We start from the raw sequence: 18,493 nt of genomic DNA, 5'->3' as shown, positions 1-18,493 counted from the left end.
AATCGAGCGTCCTAAATTATGAGATGAAAAAAAAACAACAAAAAAAAACGAACGAATTTGAGTCTCTTAGTAAAAGAGAGTTGCCTCCCGCTGCACAGGAACCTAGTGTAAAACAACGCGCTTAATTGTCATTATGACAAAAATAGTAATATATCCAAAAATTACGAAAATTCATCGAGTAGAAAGGTAGGTGAAAGTGCACTAGGTGTGTCAGAAATTTCGTGAAAATAGCGAATAATTCCACCTCATCTTTCCAAGCTTATAACTCCTCGAAAAATGTAATTCAAGCCCTAATTTATTTTTTTCAATTAAAGGAGCAAAGACCAAGGTTTCATTAAAAAAAAAAATAAAAAAAAAAAACAAACAAAAAAACGTTTTTTTTAATTTTTTTTTTTTTTAAAGGTTTTAAACTTCGGACTTTACAGGTAAATTTCTAAAAAACAGTTCTTTTTTTTTTTTGTTTTAAATTTGAATATATTATTTATTGACCTTTTCTCTTCAATTTGGTATATAAATTAATTATTTACTTTTTAATAAACATTTCAAAATGGGAGGCGTGAATTATTCGGCCCCCTGTCTTTCCAAGCTTATAACTACTCGAAAAATGTAATTCAAGCCTAATTTCTTTTTCAATTAAAGGAGCAAGGACCAAGGTTCCATTAAAAAAAAAAAAGAAAAAAAACAAATAACGTGGTTTAAAAAAAAGGTTTTAAACTTCAAACTTTACGGGTAATATTCTAAAAAAACACTACTTGTTTTTTGTTTTAAATTTGAATATATTATTGACTTTTTCTCTTCAATTTGTGAGTAAATTAATTATTTACTTTTCGGTGAGTAAATTATTTACTTTTTAATAGAAACTTGAAAATGGGGGGGTGAATTAAAAAAAAACGTTTGTCTAAAATATTATATTCGGTTTATTGGAAAGAACATAAAATTTCACATTGACCCTGAAAATATCGTAAAAATAGAATCAATAGAAAAATTTTGATAGATTTTTAAAGTTTAAAAATTGAAAAATATTGAGTTCGGAAAATTCATTACTGTTTAAAAAAATATTTCTATTACTTTTAAAACAACTTTAATAGTTTATTTTGGAAGTATAATCCATAAAGAAAATAAATAACCCACTTTTAAAAGAGAAATTACGAGATTTTTATATTTTATTCGCAGTTTCGTGTTAGGAGTGTCAAAAATTCCTACAAAAATTCTGATACACCTAAAAGTGCACTGGGGAACCACCCGAAGACGGTCCCACTGACTGCACTAGTGCACTAGTGCACTTGGTTGTCCAACCTGCAAAGGATGTTTATCCCGAATGCCGTTCTTAACATGGGAGGTTGAGGGCGTTTATTCCGGAAAACATTTTATTTTCAACCTCCCCGTAATTAACAAGTTTCCGGGTGGTCCCCCCAGTACACTTTCACAGAAAGTTATTCATAATTAAAAGTATTTTTACGGGAAATGGGGGGGGGGACGGGTTGCAACACTGAAGAGGGACATAGCTCGGGGCGAACTTTTCATGGCGGGTAATATTTGTTGTCTATAAGCGATAGACTTTTTTTTAAATACTAAAAACACAATATTAGTTGTTCTACTCGATGAATTTTCGTAATTTTTGGATATATTACTATTTTCGACAATTAAGTACGTAATATTAAGTAAAATATACTTAAAAAATCGATCTGTCGATTCTATCTTAACAAGCACCAAATATTTTAGTAAAGTTTTATTAAAAAAAAAAAATGTATTCATTTAAATTAATCATCGTAATCACCTAACCGTGAACTTTATTCAGCGACATCACCAGGTTACGTGACTTTAGTGGAAGTGTCTTCTATTTACGCTCGACTAGGTTAATCTGCGTGTTTACTTTCAATGTGCAATCATTTATATCTAATTAACATCACCTAAATTTAATTTAAAACGTTGTTTTATGACCCTTAAGAGAAAAAGTCCAATGATGGCGGCCCTCGTCTACGAATTCGAAATAGCGGCATGTAAGCAAGAAAATTCAATATCATCAACTAACTCGATAAAAACCGACAACCCACTGTGTCCCCGTTTTCTTTTTCAAGTACATTTAAATTACTTATGGGAGGAAGGTATATTTCATTCATTATTATGCGATTTTCCAAGAATTCCGTGTATATCCTGGAGAGGTCATTACTAAATAACTTTGCAAACTCTAATCTTGGGAAATTTTGAACTTATCTAAGATTAAAATGATTTTATCGGATTTGTCTGTATGTATACACGTTTTTCAACTGTATTTTGCATTGAATCGATGTACTAAATAATCTCAAGATATAACAAACATCTTAGAGGGCGATGAAAAATTCCCCGAAATACATCTACTATTTACGTTAACCTTTTACATTGCACTATCTAGAAATTGAACAAATCGAAGGAAAAGAAAAATGACAAATTTGATGTCTTGCTTCATAAAGAAATATTTTTAAAGAACAGCTTGTTAATGCAGAGTGGAGATGGGGATGTTTACAGAAAAGAAGAAGAAAAAAAAGGAAACTAACGCTCTCAGTTAAGTCATCCATATCCCTAAAAAATAAATTTTTATCCTTTTTAGGCGATTACCTGTGAACACTTAAAACTTGTAGGAAAGAAAAGCAAAGCAACAAATATTTCAGAATGTAAAGTGGAGGATCGATTTCATAAATTTAACTTGAATATGATCCCTTATTTCCGGACCATTTTAGCGTTTTTAGGGTAGCTATCTTTTTTGTTATGAAAGTATCTACTTTTTAAGAAATTACGTATGGTTTTACAACCTTGCCAGTCGAACTTAGGGTTAGTGGTAAAATAGTTAACAATTCTAAAACGTTAAAATAGGTCGGCAAAATGGGAGTAGAGGTGATCATTCTACGTTAAATTTACATACAAAACTGATCCCGCATTCTAAAAATTGTTTTTCTTGTTTTGTTTCTTCTTTCCGACAGTTTCACAGGTAACCCCTCCCCCTTTTTAAAGGTGTCTGTCTGTGTGCGCGTAATTTAGCCAAGGGTGTTAATCTACAAAATTATACGAACAATATTTTTAAAAACATAAAAAATAAATAAAAATGATCTGGTAATTTCTTAGTTTCTTTAAGGTACAAACGAAATGATCTACCGACATTTGCCAAAAACTTAAGTTTGTGTTAGTAAAGGTTAAAAAAAAAAAAAAAAAAAAAAAAAAAATAATAATAATAATTCAATTCAAATTCAGTAAAAATACTAAAATATTTTAAATTCGAAGTTGTGGGGATTAATCGATCGATAGTAGGTGGAAAAGTTTTCTTTTTTTTATTTTTTATTATTAATATTTGACGAGTGACACTACTGTGCAGTTGCTCTCTATTCGGAATAAAGATCACCTCTTCTTCACCACCACCCCCAACCTCGAAACAATGAAATTACCAAAACTTTATATACAACAAGAAAGAAAGATATCCTTTTTTTTTTTTTCACTAACCTCGGTGAAAATACCTCATCATCACACGATGTAAATCGAGGCCTAGTCATATGTGTCTGCTGTTGCTAAAAAAAATTCAAGCTCTCACTTCCCATCCCCCAAAGAAAAACACTAACAAAAAAAGGGGGAGGGGAGAAACGGAGAATGAAAAAAGAAAGAATAAAGGAAGAAGTTAACTATGTTCTGGCCGGTTCTTGTGCGAGGCTGTCAGTCGATAGCGTTTTTGTTGCGGAATCGGCAACAACACCGAGAAAGTCGTGGAACACGTGTGTTGTTAAGGACTCTCCTCCTCCAAGTGGGTTTCCCCCTTCAAGGCTAAAACTAAATATACAGCCAAGAATTTCGAGACAACGTGAGCAATCTATGGGCGAGAAGTTAAAAAAAAATGTGTTTCATATACGTAACTATTCTTTTGTTGTTGTTGAGCAGAGAGGAGGAAGTTAATAATTGAAATAACAAAAATAAATAAAAATAAATACCAAAGGTAAGTGGGGGAAGCACAGAATAATATTATTCTGATTTTTTATTTTATTATGTTGAGATTTATAGGAGTATACTTAGTAAGAAGTTGTGTAGCAAGATGTTTGTTCAGATTACATTTAAATTTCTGCCAGCGGAACAGTTAGGGGGCAGAGAGAGAATCCCAAAACAAGCTGTCTGAAGAAAGAAGCTATTAGTGTCGAAAATTTTTCTGGCATCTATGTATCACTACATTAAATGGATGAAATTTCGCTGCGTCGGAGAGTACAAACAATGAGAGTACAAGCAATTAGAGTACAAGCGCAGTAAATTCATTGGAGCAAATTCTCTGAAAGTACTTATAAAACAAGCAGAGAAATGCAACACTGTGACAATGGGCCAGGAGCTAGAGCTCAGTAGACAGTGTGAAACCTATTAAAGGCTCTCTTTTTTTTTGCATCTTGTCGAACAGAGAGAGAGAGAGAGAGAGAGAGAGAGAGAGAGAGAGAGAGAGAGACTATCAGTTGGTGCACCAGGTCAAATGTGGTAACAACACTTCATGTATGAATGATAACTTTATAGAGCTACTAGATGTACCCAGCGATGCCCGGTAGTAAATGTAACGTTAAATTCCTTTTACAAAAATAAAGGAAAAAAAAAAAAAAATGTACCCGAGCTGAGATCGGAACCAAAACCTAAAGACAGTGAGTCAAGTACGATAACCATTAGGCAAGCTTGACACGATCTGTAAAATGTGTTTTCAAACCTCGTGAAACAGCTGACAAGCAAATAAAAATCCGATGACTCATACACAGAAATTTTACAATTTTGACCCCTTACCAGCCACTTTTTCCGGATGAAAACCCCTTAAAAAGTTTTCCACATGTCTGAACATCCTACATACCAAATTTCAAGTCTGTAGATCAAAAATTTGTTGATTATATGGGTTGAGAAGTGTCCTCACACACACATACACACATTCTCACTTTTATAAATATATAGATAAGATACTGGCAGGTGTGAGATGTTTTCTAGCCTGGTATAGGGATCCTACTTTCTTTGCAGCAGATTTGGAAGTAAATTCTGTGTATTTAGGCAGATTCATATCTTTTCCTTAATGTAGGCTTTCTGTATCAATTTATTTCCAGTTTTCTGAAGAGCATTGCGTATTTATTTGTAAATTGACAGGACCCGTATCCCAGACGTTGCCCAGGGAAGTATATTTAATAAAGAACTTCTCGGCCTCAGCATTGAAGTACAGGAATGAGTTTATAAGTTGGTAAAGGAAAAATATATGATTAGGAAAGTAATCATGATTATTGTTGATAGGTATATATTTACATGTTCTGGAATAATTTGATAATGAGTTAATAAAAATCAATGGCAACATGTTACTGTGCAGAACCAAAAGCAAAGTAAAGTAAGCGTTATGCAAAAGAATAATTTTGACTCACTCAAGCTATTCATTAATGTATTGCGCTCATCCAGAATACACAAAAACTGTATAGAATATCCAATCAGAAAGTGCAAAAGATAGAAATTGTATTTTGAGAGAGTATTTGTTATTTTGATTTCAAATCTAGTGTAGTATATAGATAATAGTGAGAAGGAAAATATAAAATAATTTCAGTGATTTTCATTGTATGAGGAAACGTCCCTGTGAGGGAAGTAAGACTACATATTAGCGTGAAAGACTAGATATTAGCGTGTCTGTGAGGGTAGTGAGACTAGATATTAACGTGAGCGTATAAATGGTGGCAACCTTCTCTGTAAAAAAAAAAATTATTTGGGAGAGGTAGCTAACCCAGAAAAAATGTAAGAAATTTTGGAAGAAAATTAAATGAACGCATATTTTCTGGAAACACACATGATAAATTGGCTTAAGTAGCTGACATAACATATCAGTATATAAAGCTTTTAATCGTAAAGCAATAATAGTCAATGAAATAGGTAAAAATCGACTTTACCCTGTTATATAGATATATATCCGTCTAATCGCATCTAATAAAGGAAAAAAGCAACGTTTTCTTTCTTTTTCTAATGTTTAAATTTTTGAAATAGTTTCGTCCGGCAGTTTTTTTTTTTACTTACTAACCTTTGTGTTACAGGAAGATGTATGCAAATAAATACACATTGGCCTTTATTATAGAATGTTATTTTCGGATATATATTATCTGAACATAGGGTAAAGGAGTAATCTCCATCCCGGCGTCTAAGTATTACAGACTATGCTGCACTATCTCTGCTTCATACTAAATAACTATTAATGCTACATACAATCGCCTTAAATAGTATAATTTCGACCCCAGACAGACAGATACCAAATATCCATTGATGTTTTGAACTATTGTTTTCGTTTTGGTTGTAGCTATTTTTACAACAGACAAGAAAGCAATCTATGTTCGTAGATTGAATAGAATGTTCAATTCGAAACTCCTGGAAGGTTATCATCTATGACAAAAGGATAAAGACTTTTTCAATTATTCTTTTGTTATAGATGATAATACCACGGCTAAAACGTCATGAACTAATCACGAACAGTTTGAAACATTCAAATAATACAAATAAGTTTGTTTTTTTTATTTCATGGGTTTTGAATGTATTTTTGTGAAAGCGTGGGAATGATTGCTTCTTCATTAAAAGACGTTTTAAGACCTTCAGCAGCAAACGTTTGTACATAGGTTACCTCCAAGGACATCGGATACTGAGAGTTCCTCCTGGAAGATCCACATTGGAAGCAATAAGAAGCGCCAGGATAAAGTTACTCGTATTTTGAACAGATGGCAGAGGAATTCTTCATGGTTCATGTGAAGAACATGTTTACTTACAAACTGCACCCAGCCAAGATTATTATTATTATTAGAGAGAGAGAGAGAGAGAGAGAGAGAGAGAGAGAGAGAGAGAGAGAGAATTGGTGTGAGTGTTAGCCAATACATAAATAATTTGTTTAAGGTATTAACAAAAATAAAATATATTAGAAAAAAGTGATTTTGTGCTGAGAGAGAGAGGGAGAGAGAGAGAGAGAGAGAGAGAGAGTGAGAGTCAAGCATGAAAGACTGAGTGTGAATATATATATATATATATATATATTATTAATTCACCGTCTGCATAGCAGCAGTCGTATAGTGCAATGGTTAGAAGCTCCGACGGCGGTCGGGTTTCAATCCTGGCTTGAGGTAGTTGCTTATCTAGCCGCACTGATGAACTGTGAAATAGCAAAACAGTACTGTGTATATATATATATATATATATATATATATATATATATATATATATATATATATATATATATATATATATTTCTATGGAAATATATATATATATATATATATATATATATATATATTTCTATGGAAATATACTTTATTTCCTTATAATATATACCAATCCTTATTTAAGAAGCTCAATAAAATTACAGAGCATATAATGAATAAAGGACAAAAGTCTATATTTCAAAGTTCATGATGTTGACCAATTTATTCCTTTAATTCAGTTGATATTTACAATTCTTAACAGTATCTGTTTCATAGCACAAAATCAGTCATTTATCAGTGAATCTATTATGCCCTTAACTCATCAGAAGAAATAGCAACAATCAATCCATCAAAAGAAAATAAAATGCGTTTCAACATGAATAAAAATCCAAAAATTGGAACAGAAGCTGTAAATACCTTATAATATGTTTACATTATGCCATTTTGAATTTTCAGATTTTTAATCATGTCAAAACACACTTTATTTCCTTTTGATGGATTGATCGTTGCTATTTCTTCTGATGAGTTAAGGGCAAAATAGATTCACTGCTTGATATAATAATTAAATGATTGATTTTGTTCTTTGAAACAGATACTGTCAAGAATTGTAAATGTCAACTGAATTATAAGAATAAATTGTAAGATGGTCAACATCATGAATTTTGGAATATAGATTTTTGTCATTCATTATATATATATATATATATATATATATATATATATATATATATATATATATTAGAATACCCGTCCCAGGGCGGATATATGCAATAAATATAGAATTAGTTTTAAATTTTTATAGGATACAGTCTCAGTGGAGCTCCACTCTCTAAATAGTGTAGTTTAAAAAGTAAATGGTGTTGCCAAGAATAAATATTTCATAATTCATCATAATTATTATTCCAATAGTTTAAGATTTTACCAAGCATATTGCATATTATTGATGCTCTCTTGTGCACAGCGATCCTTTTGAACATGTACTACTTAGTATAAGGCAAATTTTGATGTAGAGCAAGGTTCTTGGCATAGTGGATAAAGTACTTGGTAAAATTCAGTTGTAAGTTACACTTTTCTAGAGGTTGTAGACTCAATCCTCAGTGCAGGCAATACGAAAAATGCAATGTCGAATTACTTAGGAATTCTACCTAATCATGACTGACGGAACGAGAGCATGCTACCCTTGTGGATTAAACAAAGAGTTCCATTCAAAATTTCATGCACATTCTCGAGTTCGACAGAAAGATTCCCGAGTTTGATAAAAAGATTCCCGAGTTTGATAAAGATTCCTGAGTTTGATAAAGATTCCCGAGTTTGATAAAGATTCCCGAGTTTGATAACACACACCTGAAGAAAATTGGAGGTTACGTTACATCGGCTGAAATATTGTGCAAATTACATTCAAGATGAGAACAGTTATCCAAATAATTCAAATTACGAATCCTCATCTCAAAAATTCAGAAATTCCAAAGAAACTGGAATTTATTTATTAAATAATGTCTAATATCAATTATTAAAATTTTGCAAAAATTGGAGTTATCTGAATTTTCATGATCAGCCTTTCTTTTTATTTTCTTCGCATATTTTTTTAAACTGAGTTTTTTTCTTTTATAATCTGTAAAATATGTAAATGTAAATGGTATTTGACATTTGTTCAAAACGAATTGTTTTTAATCAAAAACATAATTTGTAATTTTTTTTTTTTTTGCAAATAAAAACAATATGTAAATGCACTCATCATAGTTACTTGCTCTCTCATAAAAAATACTAAGTGGCATTTTTTTTTCCATGAAATTTCACAAATACTTTTTGTGCTAACTATAAAATGGTAGAAACTAGATAAAAATGGAAATTTGCCCTAGAAGGAATTAAACTGAATTTTGTTTGCTACTTTTGTAAGAAATTACAAGTCATTAATAAAATGTTTGACATTGTTTCTAAGCAAACGATTTTATTTTATGAAAAACAAAGTTTTAGTCAAAAATTTAAAATGAATTTCATCGAATAATGATGATGATGATGATGATGATGATGATGATGAATGGTGATGAAGAAGGAAAAATATTTATTTTCACACCAAAATGATAAAAGAAATGCAAACGCATTTATATTTATTCTAAGACAAATGAGACATTGAAATAAATTTAGAAATACTTTTTTAAAGATAAAGTTTTTTGAATTGAAGGCCATGTTTAATTTCAGAAAAGTTTCCAGTGGGTAGTTAAACTGTATGAGTCTTGTACAAAAGTTTGCACATAAAGAGCAAAGATCTTTCTTGTGTGGACACGAAAAATTATGCGCGGCATTTTAAAAGATCCGATATTTTTATGGAGCGATTCCAGTTTCTGATTGGTTGCTAGTGGAACATGGCTTCATTTGATTGGTCAGTTTCTATCGTCAGTGTCTATAAATAGAACCTCCCAATTTTTTTTAATCATACCCCTATTATACATCTCTTATGATGGGATGTGTCTCCTAGCGGCTTCGGCTGCAGGGAGACAGGGTAGTACACGTCAAGGATTCGTCACTTGACACTCAGCCCAACAGGTGAGGGGCCGGGAACTGTTGGACTGAGGTACGCCGCCTGGGTAATACCTAGGAGGTCCACCCTCCCAGGCCTTGCCACCGGGCTTTCCGGTGGGGCAAGTTTATTGCTTGCTGCCTGAGGCGCCCCGACCGGGGAATGCCGACAGGGTTACTCGGGCATTTTTTAAAATTGCAGGAGTGCCCCTCCTTTAGGGGAGCCTGCAGGGTTCCCACTTTCCAGGCCTTGTGCCAAATATTGCCGATGTGGGCGGCAATTAAATAACTACCCCTATTATACATATGGTGGGGAAGAGTCTCCTAGCTGCTTCGGTTGCTTGGAGATTGGGTAGAAAAGTACCAGTCAAGAATCCGTTCTTGACAATCAGACCGACATGTATGGGGCCAAAAACTGGCCCAGTATCTGTCATACTGAAGTATGCCAGGAGGTCCACCCTCCCATGCCTTGTCACCCGCCTTTCGGGTGGACTAAGTTCATTAGTTACTGCCTGAGGCGCCCCGACTGGGGAATGCCGACACGGATACTCAGGCAATTTTTGCTAGACAAGAGTGCCTCTTCTTTAGGGGAGCTTGCTTGACACCCCATTTTCCCGACCTTGTGTCACACAATGATGTGGTGGGCAGCATTTAAATATCTACCCCCATTATATAAAAAATATTGCAATAAAATTTATTTACAATGCATTTTTCGTTTAGTACACGCATCCAAACAGAAGTAAAATCTATCATCTTAAACAATGTAGTAGGCGATGCAAAAGAAAATATAATGAAATAAAATTGTTGTTTGATTTTAATTTCCACAAACATTCAACCTAATACATCATGCTCAAATCAACTGATGGTATTATAACACTACAAATAGTGTATTTAGACAACGGCAACATCGTTGGAAAGTGCCAATAACAACACGAAGAATTAGTAAAAATTTAATTAGATTGGTAAATGAAAAAGATGGATAAAAATATGAATGTTATAAATGAGCCACCATTTAGCTATATTTATATTGTTATATTTATATTTATATTATTATATTGCTATATTTATATTGTTATATTTATATTGTTATATTTATATTTACATTGTTATATTTATATTGTTGTATTTATATTTATATTGTTATATTTATATTTATATTGTTATATTTATATTGTTATATTTATATTGTTATATTTATATTGTTATATTTATATTTATATTGTTATATTTATATTGTTATATTTATATTTACATTGTTATATTTATATTGTTGTATTTATATTTATATTGTTATATTTATATTTATATTGTTATATTTATATTTATATTGTTATATTTATATTGTTATATTTATATTGTTGTATTTATATTTATATTGTTATATTTATATTTATATTGTTATATTTATATTGTTATATTTATATTGTTGTATTTATATTTATATTGTTATATTTAAATTGTTGTATTTATATTTATATTGTTATTTTTATATTGTTATTGTTATATTTATATTTATATTGTTATATTTATATTGTTATATTAATATTGTTAGCATTGGTCTTAGCATTTTTCAAAGATGCCACCATCGTTTAAATACACACAGGATCATTACGACAAAGTGGTGAGCCTGATGTGATTTGTAAGTAGGTCCACAGATGTGAAAAGAGATGTATAGTATTGAGGATTGTTATGTGATTTAGAAGACGTAGGAACCAGTTTCGATGCTTGAAAGGGAATTAAAATTTCTTATAAATAAGGGGAAAATAATATTTAATCTTTAATTTTTTTTTTGGGGGGGGGGTTTAGCAAATATTTGCCTGTGAGTCTAATGAAGATTTTATCTATTCTCAGTTAAAGAAGCTGAGAAGATCTTCAACATTTTTGAAACTAGACCTGTATCCAAAATGTTGTAAACACCTTATCTTCCCCCTCCTTTAGTTCACGACTATGATTCTCATTAAATTAATGAAATAAAATAAGAACAGTTGAGAGGTTTTGAATAGAAAACATCAGCTTTACAGATTGACAATAATTGACGACATGTTAATTTGCCTTAGACACAAGGTCAGATGAAATTTTGAAAGTCAATGCACGGGGATAAGTACATTTTGGCGTACAAAAATACCTTGGCAACCCCATTTGAATTTCCCAATAGATTATTATCAATAAACTAGCCCATTTTCACAGAAAAAAGGTAAAGTTTAGGAGGGTGGGTCTTCTAGTAATTAACAAAACAATACACCAGCTCGACAGAAATCGATTGTTGAAGACGTATCCTCAACTTTTATGAACAGATGACATAGGGGGAAAAAGACAAAAACGTCGTTGAAACTATTCGTTTTAGGCGTCAAAATCGTCAGATTTTTATGTGTGATACAAATCATGTAAAAACACAATTTATATAACTTGTTGAAATTACTGGAATGTAACGCCAGTTTAAAATAGTGGAAGGTCATAAAACAGTGCTTAAAATAGTAAAGGCAACAATGAGAGAGAGAGAGAGAGAGAGAGAGAGAGAGAGAGAGAGAGAGAGAGGACTAAGAATTAAAGATAAAATACAAAGATAGAGAAAGAAAGTAAGAATTAGAGAGAGAGAGAGAGAAAGAGAGAGAGAGAGAGAGAGAGAGAGGGGACAAGAATTATATAAATATATATATTTAGAGAGAGAGAAGGAAGGAATAAAATTAAAGAGAAATGGAAAAATGAAGCAAAAATTAGAAAGGAAAAAGAAGAGAAAAAAAGAAGAGAGAAAAGGAACAAGAGAGAAAGAAAGAGAAAAAGGGGCAAGAATTATACTGAGAGAAGGAAAGACAACGAGTAAGAATGAGAGAGAGAGAGAGAGAGAAAAAGAGAGAGAGAGAGAGAGAGAGTTGTAAGTTAAAATCTCTAAATGGAACGGCAAAGAAAGTGAGATTCTGGCTAAAGGGTCATCTCTAGAACAGTTGTTATCATCAGTGTTGCATCTGCATCTTTTGTCGGCCAATGATACTAATCAGAAAAAAACATTTTACCTCTGCAGCCCAATGTTTCAAAGAGAAAGGTGGTATATAACCACATTCCAAAGAATTGCAGATACCTATAAAAAAAAAAAAAAAAGAAAGAGGAGGGGGGGGGCTGGAATCAGAATTATAAGTTGAGATGCTAAACAGTTGTTGAATTATGGATGCCTTGATGTTTTCAAAAATGTACCTGTTTATCTATTGAATTTTTATTTTTGTTTTGCGTGTCCGTTTGTCACATATAGGCTTAAAAACTACTCAACAGAATTGCAATAGGTTTGGTCTAAAACATTCTTAAAGTAATTGATATGTCATGGTTGCATAAAATATTTTATATAAAATGGGAAAATTGTTATTATTATTATTATTATTATTATTATTATTATTATTATTGGCTTACATGGAGCTTTCACACAAGTCAACAAACGATCTGATTGGAAACCTGTGGTATTCTCTGGAAGCTGAATGACAACAAGTCTCCGCAGACGTCCAGCTCTCTCCACCTCCTTCGATAGCATGTGCAAATGAATTTGCATCATCGCAACAGCCGCTTACCATTGATTTCTCGCTGGTAGTGGCCATTGGTTTATACTGGAATTTGAGTGGCACTCAGCCTCCCCAAGGTCCTAGTTCTTTTTGCGCTTTTCCAGCCGAGGTCTGGTTGGCGCTCGCTCCTCGGTCTTTCAGTCCTTATTGACCCTTCTCGGCCCTTTGGTATCATTTTTTTTTGGCGGGGGGGGGGAGATCGGTGATGAAACAATGGGGGAGGATGCATGATGGGGGGTGTAGAACTTGTAAATATGCAGTTTCGGTGTTCTTCATTCCCTGTAACGCTTATTCGTTATATTGTCTTGTATTATTCTCCGCATTCAAGGGCTTCCTTAATATTTCAGTCGTTTTCATTATCGTTAGTTGTTGTATTTTTACAGTTATTCCTCTGATTCCAATTTCTGACATTCTTTTTCCAAAGTTTTTCCGAATTGTTCCTAGTGCTCCTACTATTATCGGTACTATTTGGACTTTCTTCATCATCCAAATCTCTTTTTATTATTATTATTATTATTATTATTATTATTATTTTATTTTTTTTATTTTTTTATTTCTGGAATCCTTTGAAGATGACGCTTCAGAATTTGTGTATTCATTCTTTTTGCAAACTGTTATCCTCATCTCCATAGTTGTTTCACCGCGTTTCGGCCAACACATCTTCTGGCCTTCTTCTTGTGTGACAACTGTGACAAGGCTCGTGGCACAGTGGATAGATGTGTTGAATTTCTACGGTTCCTGATGAGCATTGTCTGAAGATAGCAGTTTCAATCCTACCCAAAGCAGATCAGAGGATTAGTTGGCCAATGCGTTGTCATACAACAATTATGCAAGGCAGTAATTACTAGAGATAAGTTGCACGACTCAGCATTCCTATCTGGTCACGGTTAATCACCTGAAGAAGACCAGAGGATGAGTTGGCCAAAATGTGTTGAAACAACAACTATGAAGATAAGGATAACAGTTTGCAAAAAAGAAGGAATGCACAAAGTGGGAAAACTTATGAAGTTTTCACTTTTAGACAATCGAAGTGTTTTAGATTTATGAAGAAAAGTAAAAACATATCCACAAACTTAACTCATTTAAGTAGTTTCAAAAATTTTTTTTTCTTGTTAGATTGGTGACCTTGTGGATAAAGCATTCGCCTGCAGTTCAAATATATTATGCTATTATGGGTTCAAATCTCACATTAGACGATTGTTTGTTCTTTTTTTTCCTGTAGCTTTCCAATTATTTACTAACCAATATTTTTAAAAATATTGAAAATGGATGAAAAATATTTAATAGATGTTCTTAACTTCTAATCTTGACTATAAAATTCAAGAAAAAGTAAGACACCTGATATAGACGGTTACTTCAGCAAGTCTTCTGCTCATAAATTAAAGTTGATTTTTCCCATATTTCTTTAATTTTAAATAAACGTTACAACACTTAAAACCATTCCGTTAATTTATTTTGGCAAATATTGGTTAGTGTTGTAAAAAATATTTCCAATTGATTTCATCAATTTTTATATTTAATTCTGATCAATGTTTAAATTTCTTTTTTAATCATTAATAAAGGAAGAGGGTTAAGGTTTTTCAATCCTTAATTCAGATGCACTATTTTATTCTACAAAATCACTGTGACACTTAATTTGAAATAGCGTTTTGTTGATCTATTACGCTTATGTATGAAATAATATTTTCATTAGTCTGCAATGCTTAACTTTCAAATAGCATTTTGTTGGTCTATCATGCTTAAATTAAAAATAGCATTTTTTGGTCGGTCATACTTCAATTTGAAATAATATTTTATTGGTTTGCCACACTTAAGTCTGAAATAATATTTTGTTGGTCTGTCACCCTTTAGTTTAAAATAACATTTTCATGGTCTGTCATGCTTAAGTTTGAAATAACACTTTCATTGTCTGTCATGCTTAAGTTTGAAATAACATTTTCATGGTCTGTCATGCTTAAGTTTGAAATAACATTTTCATGGTCTGTCATGCTTAAGTTATAAATAACACTTTCATGGTCTGTCATGTTTAAGCTTGAAATAACATTTGCATGGTCTGTCATGCTTAAATTTGAAATAACATTTTCATGGTCTGTCATGCTTAGATTTTAAATAACATTTTCATGGTCTGTCACACTCAAGTTTTAAATAACATTTTCATTCATAAACGTGCACATCGAATGGACTCAACTTAAGTCCTTATTTGGCTTTGTTTTCGTTTTTTCTTACTTTTCCATCAATAGATACATCCAGCAAAGCCCTACTCCTTCAAAATAATTTATTCCTGAAAAATGAAGAACGAAAGGAAACAAGAAACATTGCCTTACTTTTACTGAAGTGCTGCTTCTACAATTTGGACGAGTCACTTATCACTTACCTGAAAAAAAAAAAAATTATTAATTAAAAATAATAAAAAAGATAAAATTTTTATTTATTAAAAAAATTAAAAAGATAAATATTTTATTAATTAAAAATAATTAAAAATATACATATTTTAATAATTAAAAATAATAAAAATGATAAGTATTTTAATTATTAAAAAAATTAAAAAGATAAATATTTTATTAAGTAAAAATAATTAAAAAGATACATATTATAATAAGTAAAATTAATAAAAAAAGATAAATATTTTAATAATTAAAATTAATAAAAAACAATGTTTTAATAATTAAAAAAAATAAAAAACATATATTAATAATTAAAAATAATTAAAAAGATAAATATTTTAATAATTAAAAATAATTAAGAAGGAAAAATATTTTAATAATTGAAGCTAATTAAAAAGACAAATATTTTGATAATTAAAAATTAAAAAGGTAAATATTTTGATAATTGAAAATAATTAAAAAGATAAATATTTTAATAATTGAAAATAATTTAAAAGATATATATTTTAATTATTAAAAATAATAAAAAAGATACATATTTTAATAATTAAAAATAATTAAAAAGGTAAATATTTTGATGATTAAAAATAACTAAAAAGACACATATTTTAATAATTAAATATAATTAAAAAGATAAATATTTTAATGATTAAAAATAATTAAAAATATACATATTTTAATGATTCAAAATAATTAAAAAGATACATATATTAATAATTAAAATTAAATTAAAAAGATATATCTTTTAATAATTCAAAATAATTAAAAAGATATATATTTTGATAATCAAAAGTAATTCAAAAGATAAATATTTTAATTAAATCTAATTAAAAAGATTAATATTTTAATAAATAAAAATACTTAAAAAGATCAGAATTTAATAATTAAAAAGATAAATATTTTGATAATTAAAAATCATTAAAAATCATTAAAAATCATTAATATTTTAATAAGTAACAATAATTAAAAAGGTAAATATTTTGATAATTAAAAATCATTAAAAAGTTTAATATTTTAATAATTGGAAATAATTAAAAAGATAAATATTTTAATAATTAAAAATTATTAAAAAGGTAAATATTTTGATAATTAAAAACAATTAAAAGATACATATTTTAATAATTAAAAATCATTAAAAAGATAAATATTTTAATGACTTAAAATAATTAAAAAGATAATATTTTAATAATTAAAAATTTTTTAAATACATATTTTAATAATTATAATCATAAAAAAATAAATATTTTAATGATAAAAAAAATTAAAAAGATACATATTTTAATAATTAAAAATAATTAAAAAGATAAATATTTTAATGATTAAAAGTAAGTAAAAAGATACATATTTTAATGATTAAAAATAATTAAAAAAATACATATATTAATAATTAAAAATAATTAAAAAGATAAATATTTTAATAATTAAAATTTTAAAATATGAGATACAGAAATAGAACAGAATAAAAGATTAAAAACCAAAGAAACAAACAACCAAAAAAACAGAAATGTTTTTCTATTCCTCATCCCAATCCAAATTTAATATTGTCATGGTCGATATGAGAGTCCAACATTCAAACTTCTCAGCCTGACATTTTCAGGCAACATGAAATTGAATAAGTACATAGTGTTAGCATGCATTAGACGGTTGCATGTTTCGTATGTTGTATAGTTGTAATGCATACGAATGACCGACTGGTTGTATGTGACAAGAGTTTAACTAAGAAAAGAGAAACCACACAAATGGGAAATATCTCTGATTTGGAATGGATCAAACAATATTCAATTTGTCCACTTGAACAAGGTTAGTGTCTCTTTAAATAGAAAGTCATACTGAAAGATAAAGTCTCTACAGAATAATGTTTTTTTCAGGTACATGGTTTCATGCTGTGGTCATGAACTATTGGACGTTTGCCAAAAAATAATGGCCGACTAGATATAGGATCTCCTACACAGTGAGTTTTTGATGTTCATAAATTTGAATCAGATTAGCCTTCTCAAGTGGATGTTGGCTAGCTGTTATCTCAGATGCTCTTTCTAATGTGATTCCGATGAGATAGACATATGTTCCAGCAGGTGGGCGGGGGAGGGAGAGATATCTGTCGGGTTGATTTTCTGGGGTCTGATGTGCTTCTCCAAGCAAGGTGGACTCTTAAGTTCTTATGTTCTGTGGATTTGTGTTTTGATTTTCTAGAACTTGTTTTGCATTTAGTTGTTAAGAGAAGTACATTTTAGTGTACAAAACTACCCCATCTGAATTTCCTGATAGATTATTATCAATAAACTATCCCCTTTTCACAGAAAAAAAAGGTAAAGTTTAGGAGGGTGGGTCTTCTAGTAATTAACAAAACAATACATCAGCTCGATAGAAATCGATTGTTGAAGACGTATCCTCGACTGTTATGAACAGATGACATAGGGGGAAAAAGACAAAAACGTCGTTGAAACTAGTCGTTTTAGGCATCAAAACCGTCAGATTTTTCTGTGTGATAAAAACATGTAAAAACACAATTAATATAATTTGTTGAAATTACTGGAAATATAACGTCAGTTTAAAATAGTGGAAGGCCATATAAAACAGTGCTTAAAATAGTAAAGGCCACAATGAGAGAGAGAGAGAGAGAGAGAGAGAGAGAGAGAGAGAGAGAGAGAGAGAGAGAGAGAGAGAGAGAGAGAGAGATTGTTAATTAACTTGTTTTCTTTTCATAAACTGCTTCAATAATTTCTTAGATAAGATTTTCAAGTTAAATTGAATTTTTACGGTATTTTTTTTTCATTGAATAAAAGTGCAGAATAGTTACAAAACTTCCCCCTCCCTATATTAAGAATGGGTTGCTGAACAATGAAGTTATTATTTCAGCACGGTC

At 30.4% G+C, this 18,493-nt stretch overlaps 1 protein-coding gene across 8 annotated transcripts in view; it reads right to left on the bottom strand.

The window, feature by feature from the left end:
• The window catches only part of LOC145245959 (3',5'-cyclic-AMP phosphodiesterase 4C-like), a 1,213,142-nt gene that overhangs the window by 944,475 nt on the left and 250,174 nt on the right, over positions 1-18,493 (bottom strand). Inside the window, exon 1 of one of the 8 annotated variants that reach the window (XM_080107738.1) lies at positions 3,472-3,536. The exons of the other annotated variants lie outside the window; for them this stretch is intronic. Coding sequence (XP_079963864.1) covers positions 3,472-3,521 — 50 coding nt within the window. The 5' untranslated portion in view covers positions 3,522-3,536. Of the gene's footprint in view, positions 1-3,471; positions 3,537-18,493 lie in introns of those variants that run through there. 8 annotated transcript variants of the gene reach the window in all.

The sequence above is a fragment of the Euprymna scolopes genome, chromosome 23, assembly GCF_053919585.1.
Source record: "Euprymna scolopes isolate OS-2025 chromosome 23, ASM5391958v1, whole genome shotgun sequence".
NCBI classification, from domain to species: domain Eukaryota; kingdom Metazoa; phylum Mollusca; class Cephalopoda; order Sepiida; family Sepiolidae; genus Euprymna; species Euprymna scolopes.
Note: the sequence above shows the minus strand (reverse complement) of the source record. Positions and strands in the feature narration are given on the sequence as shown.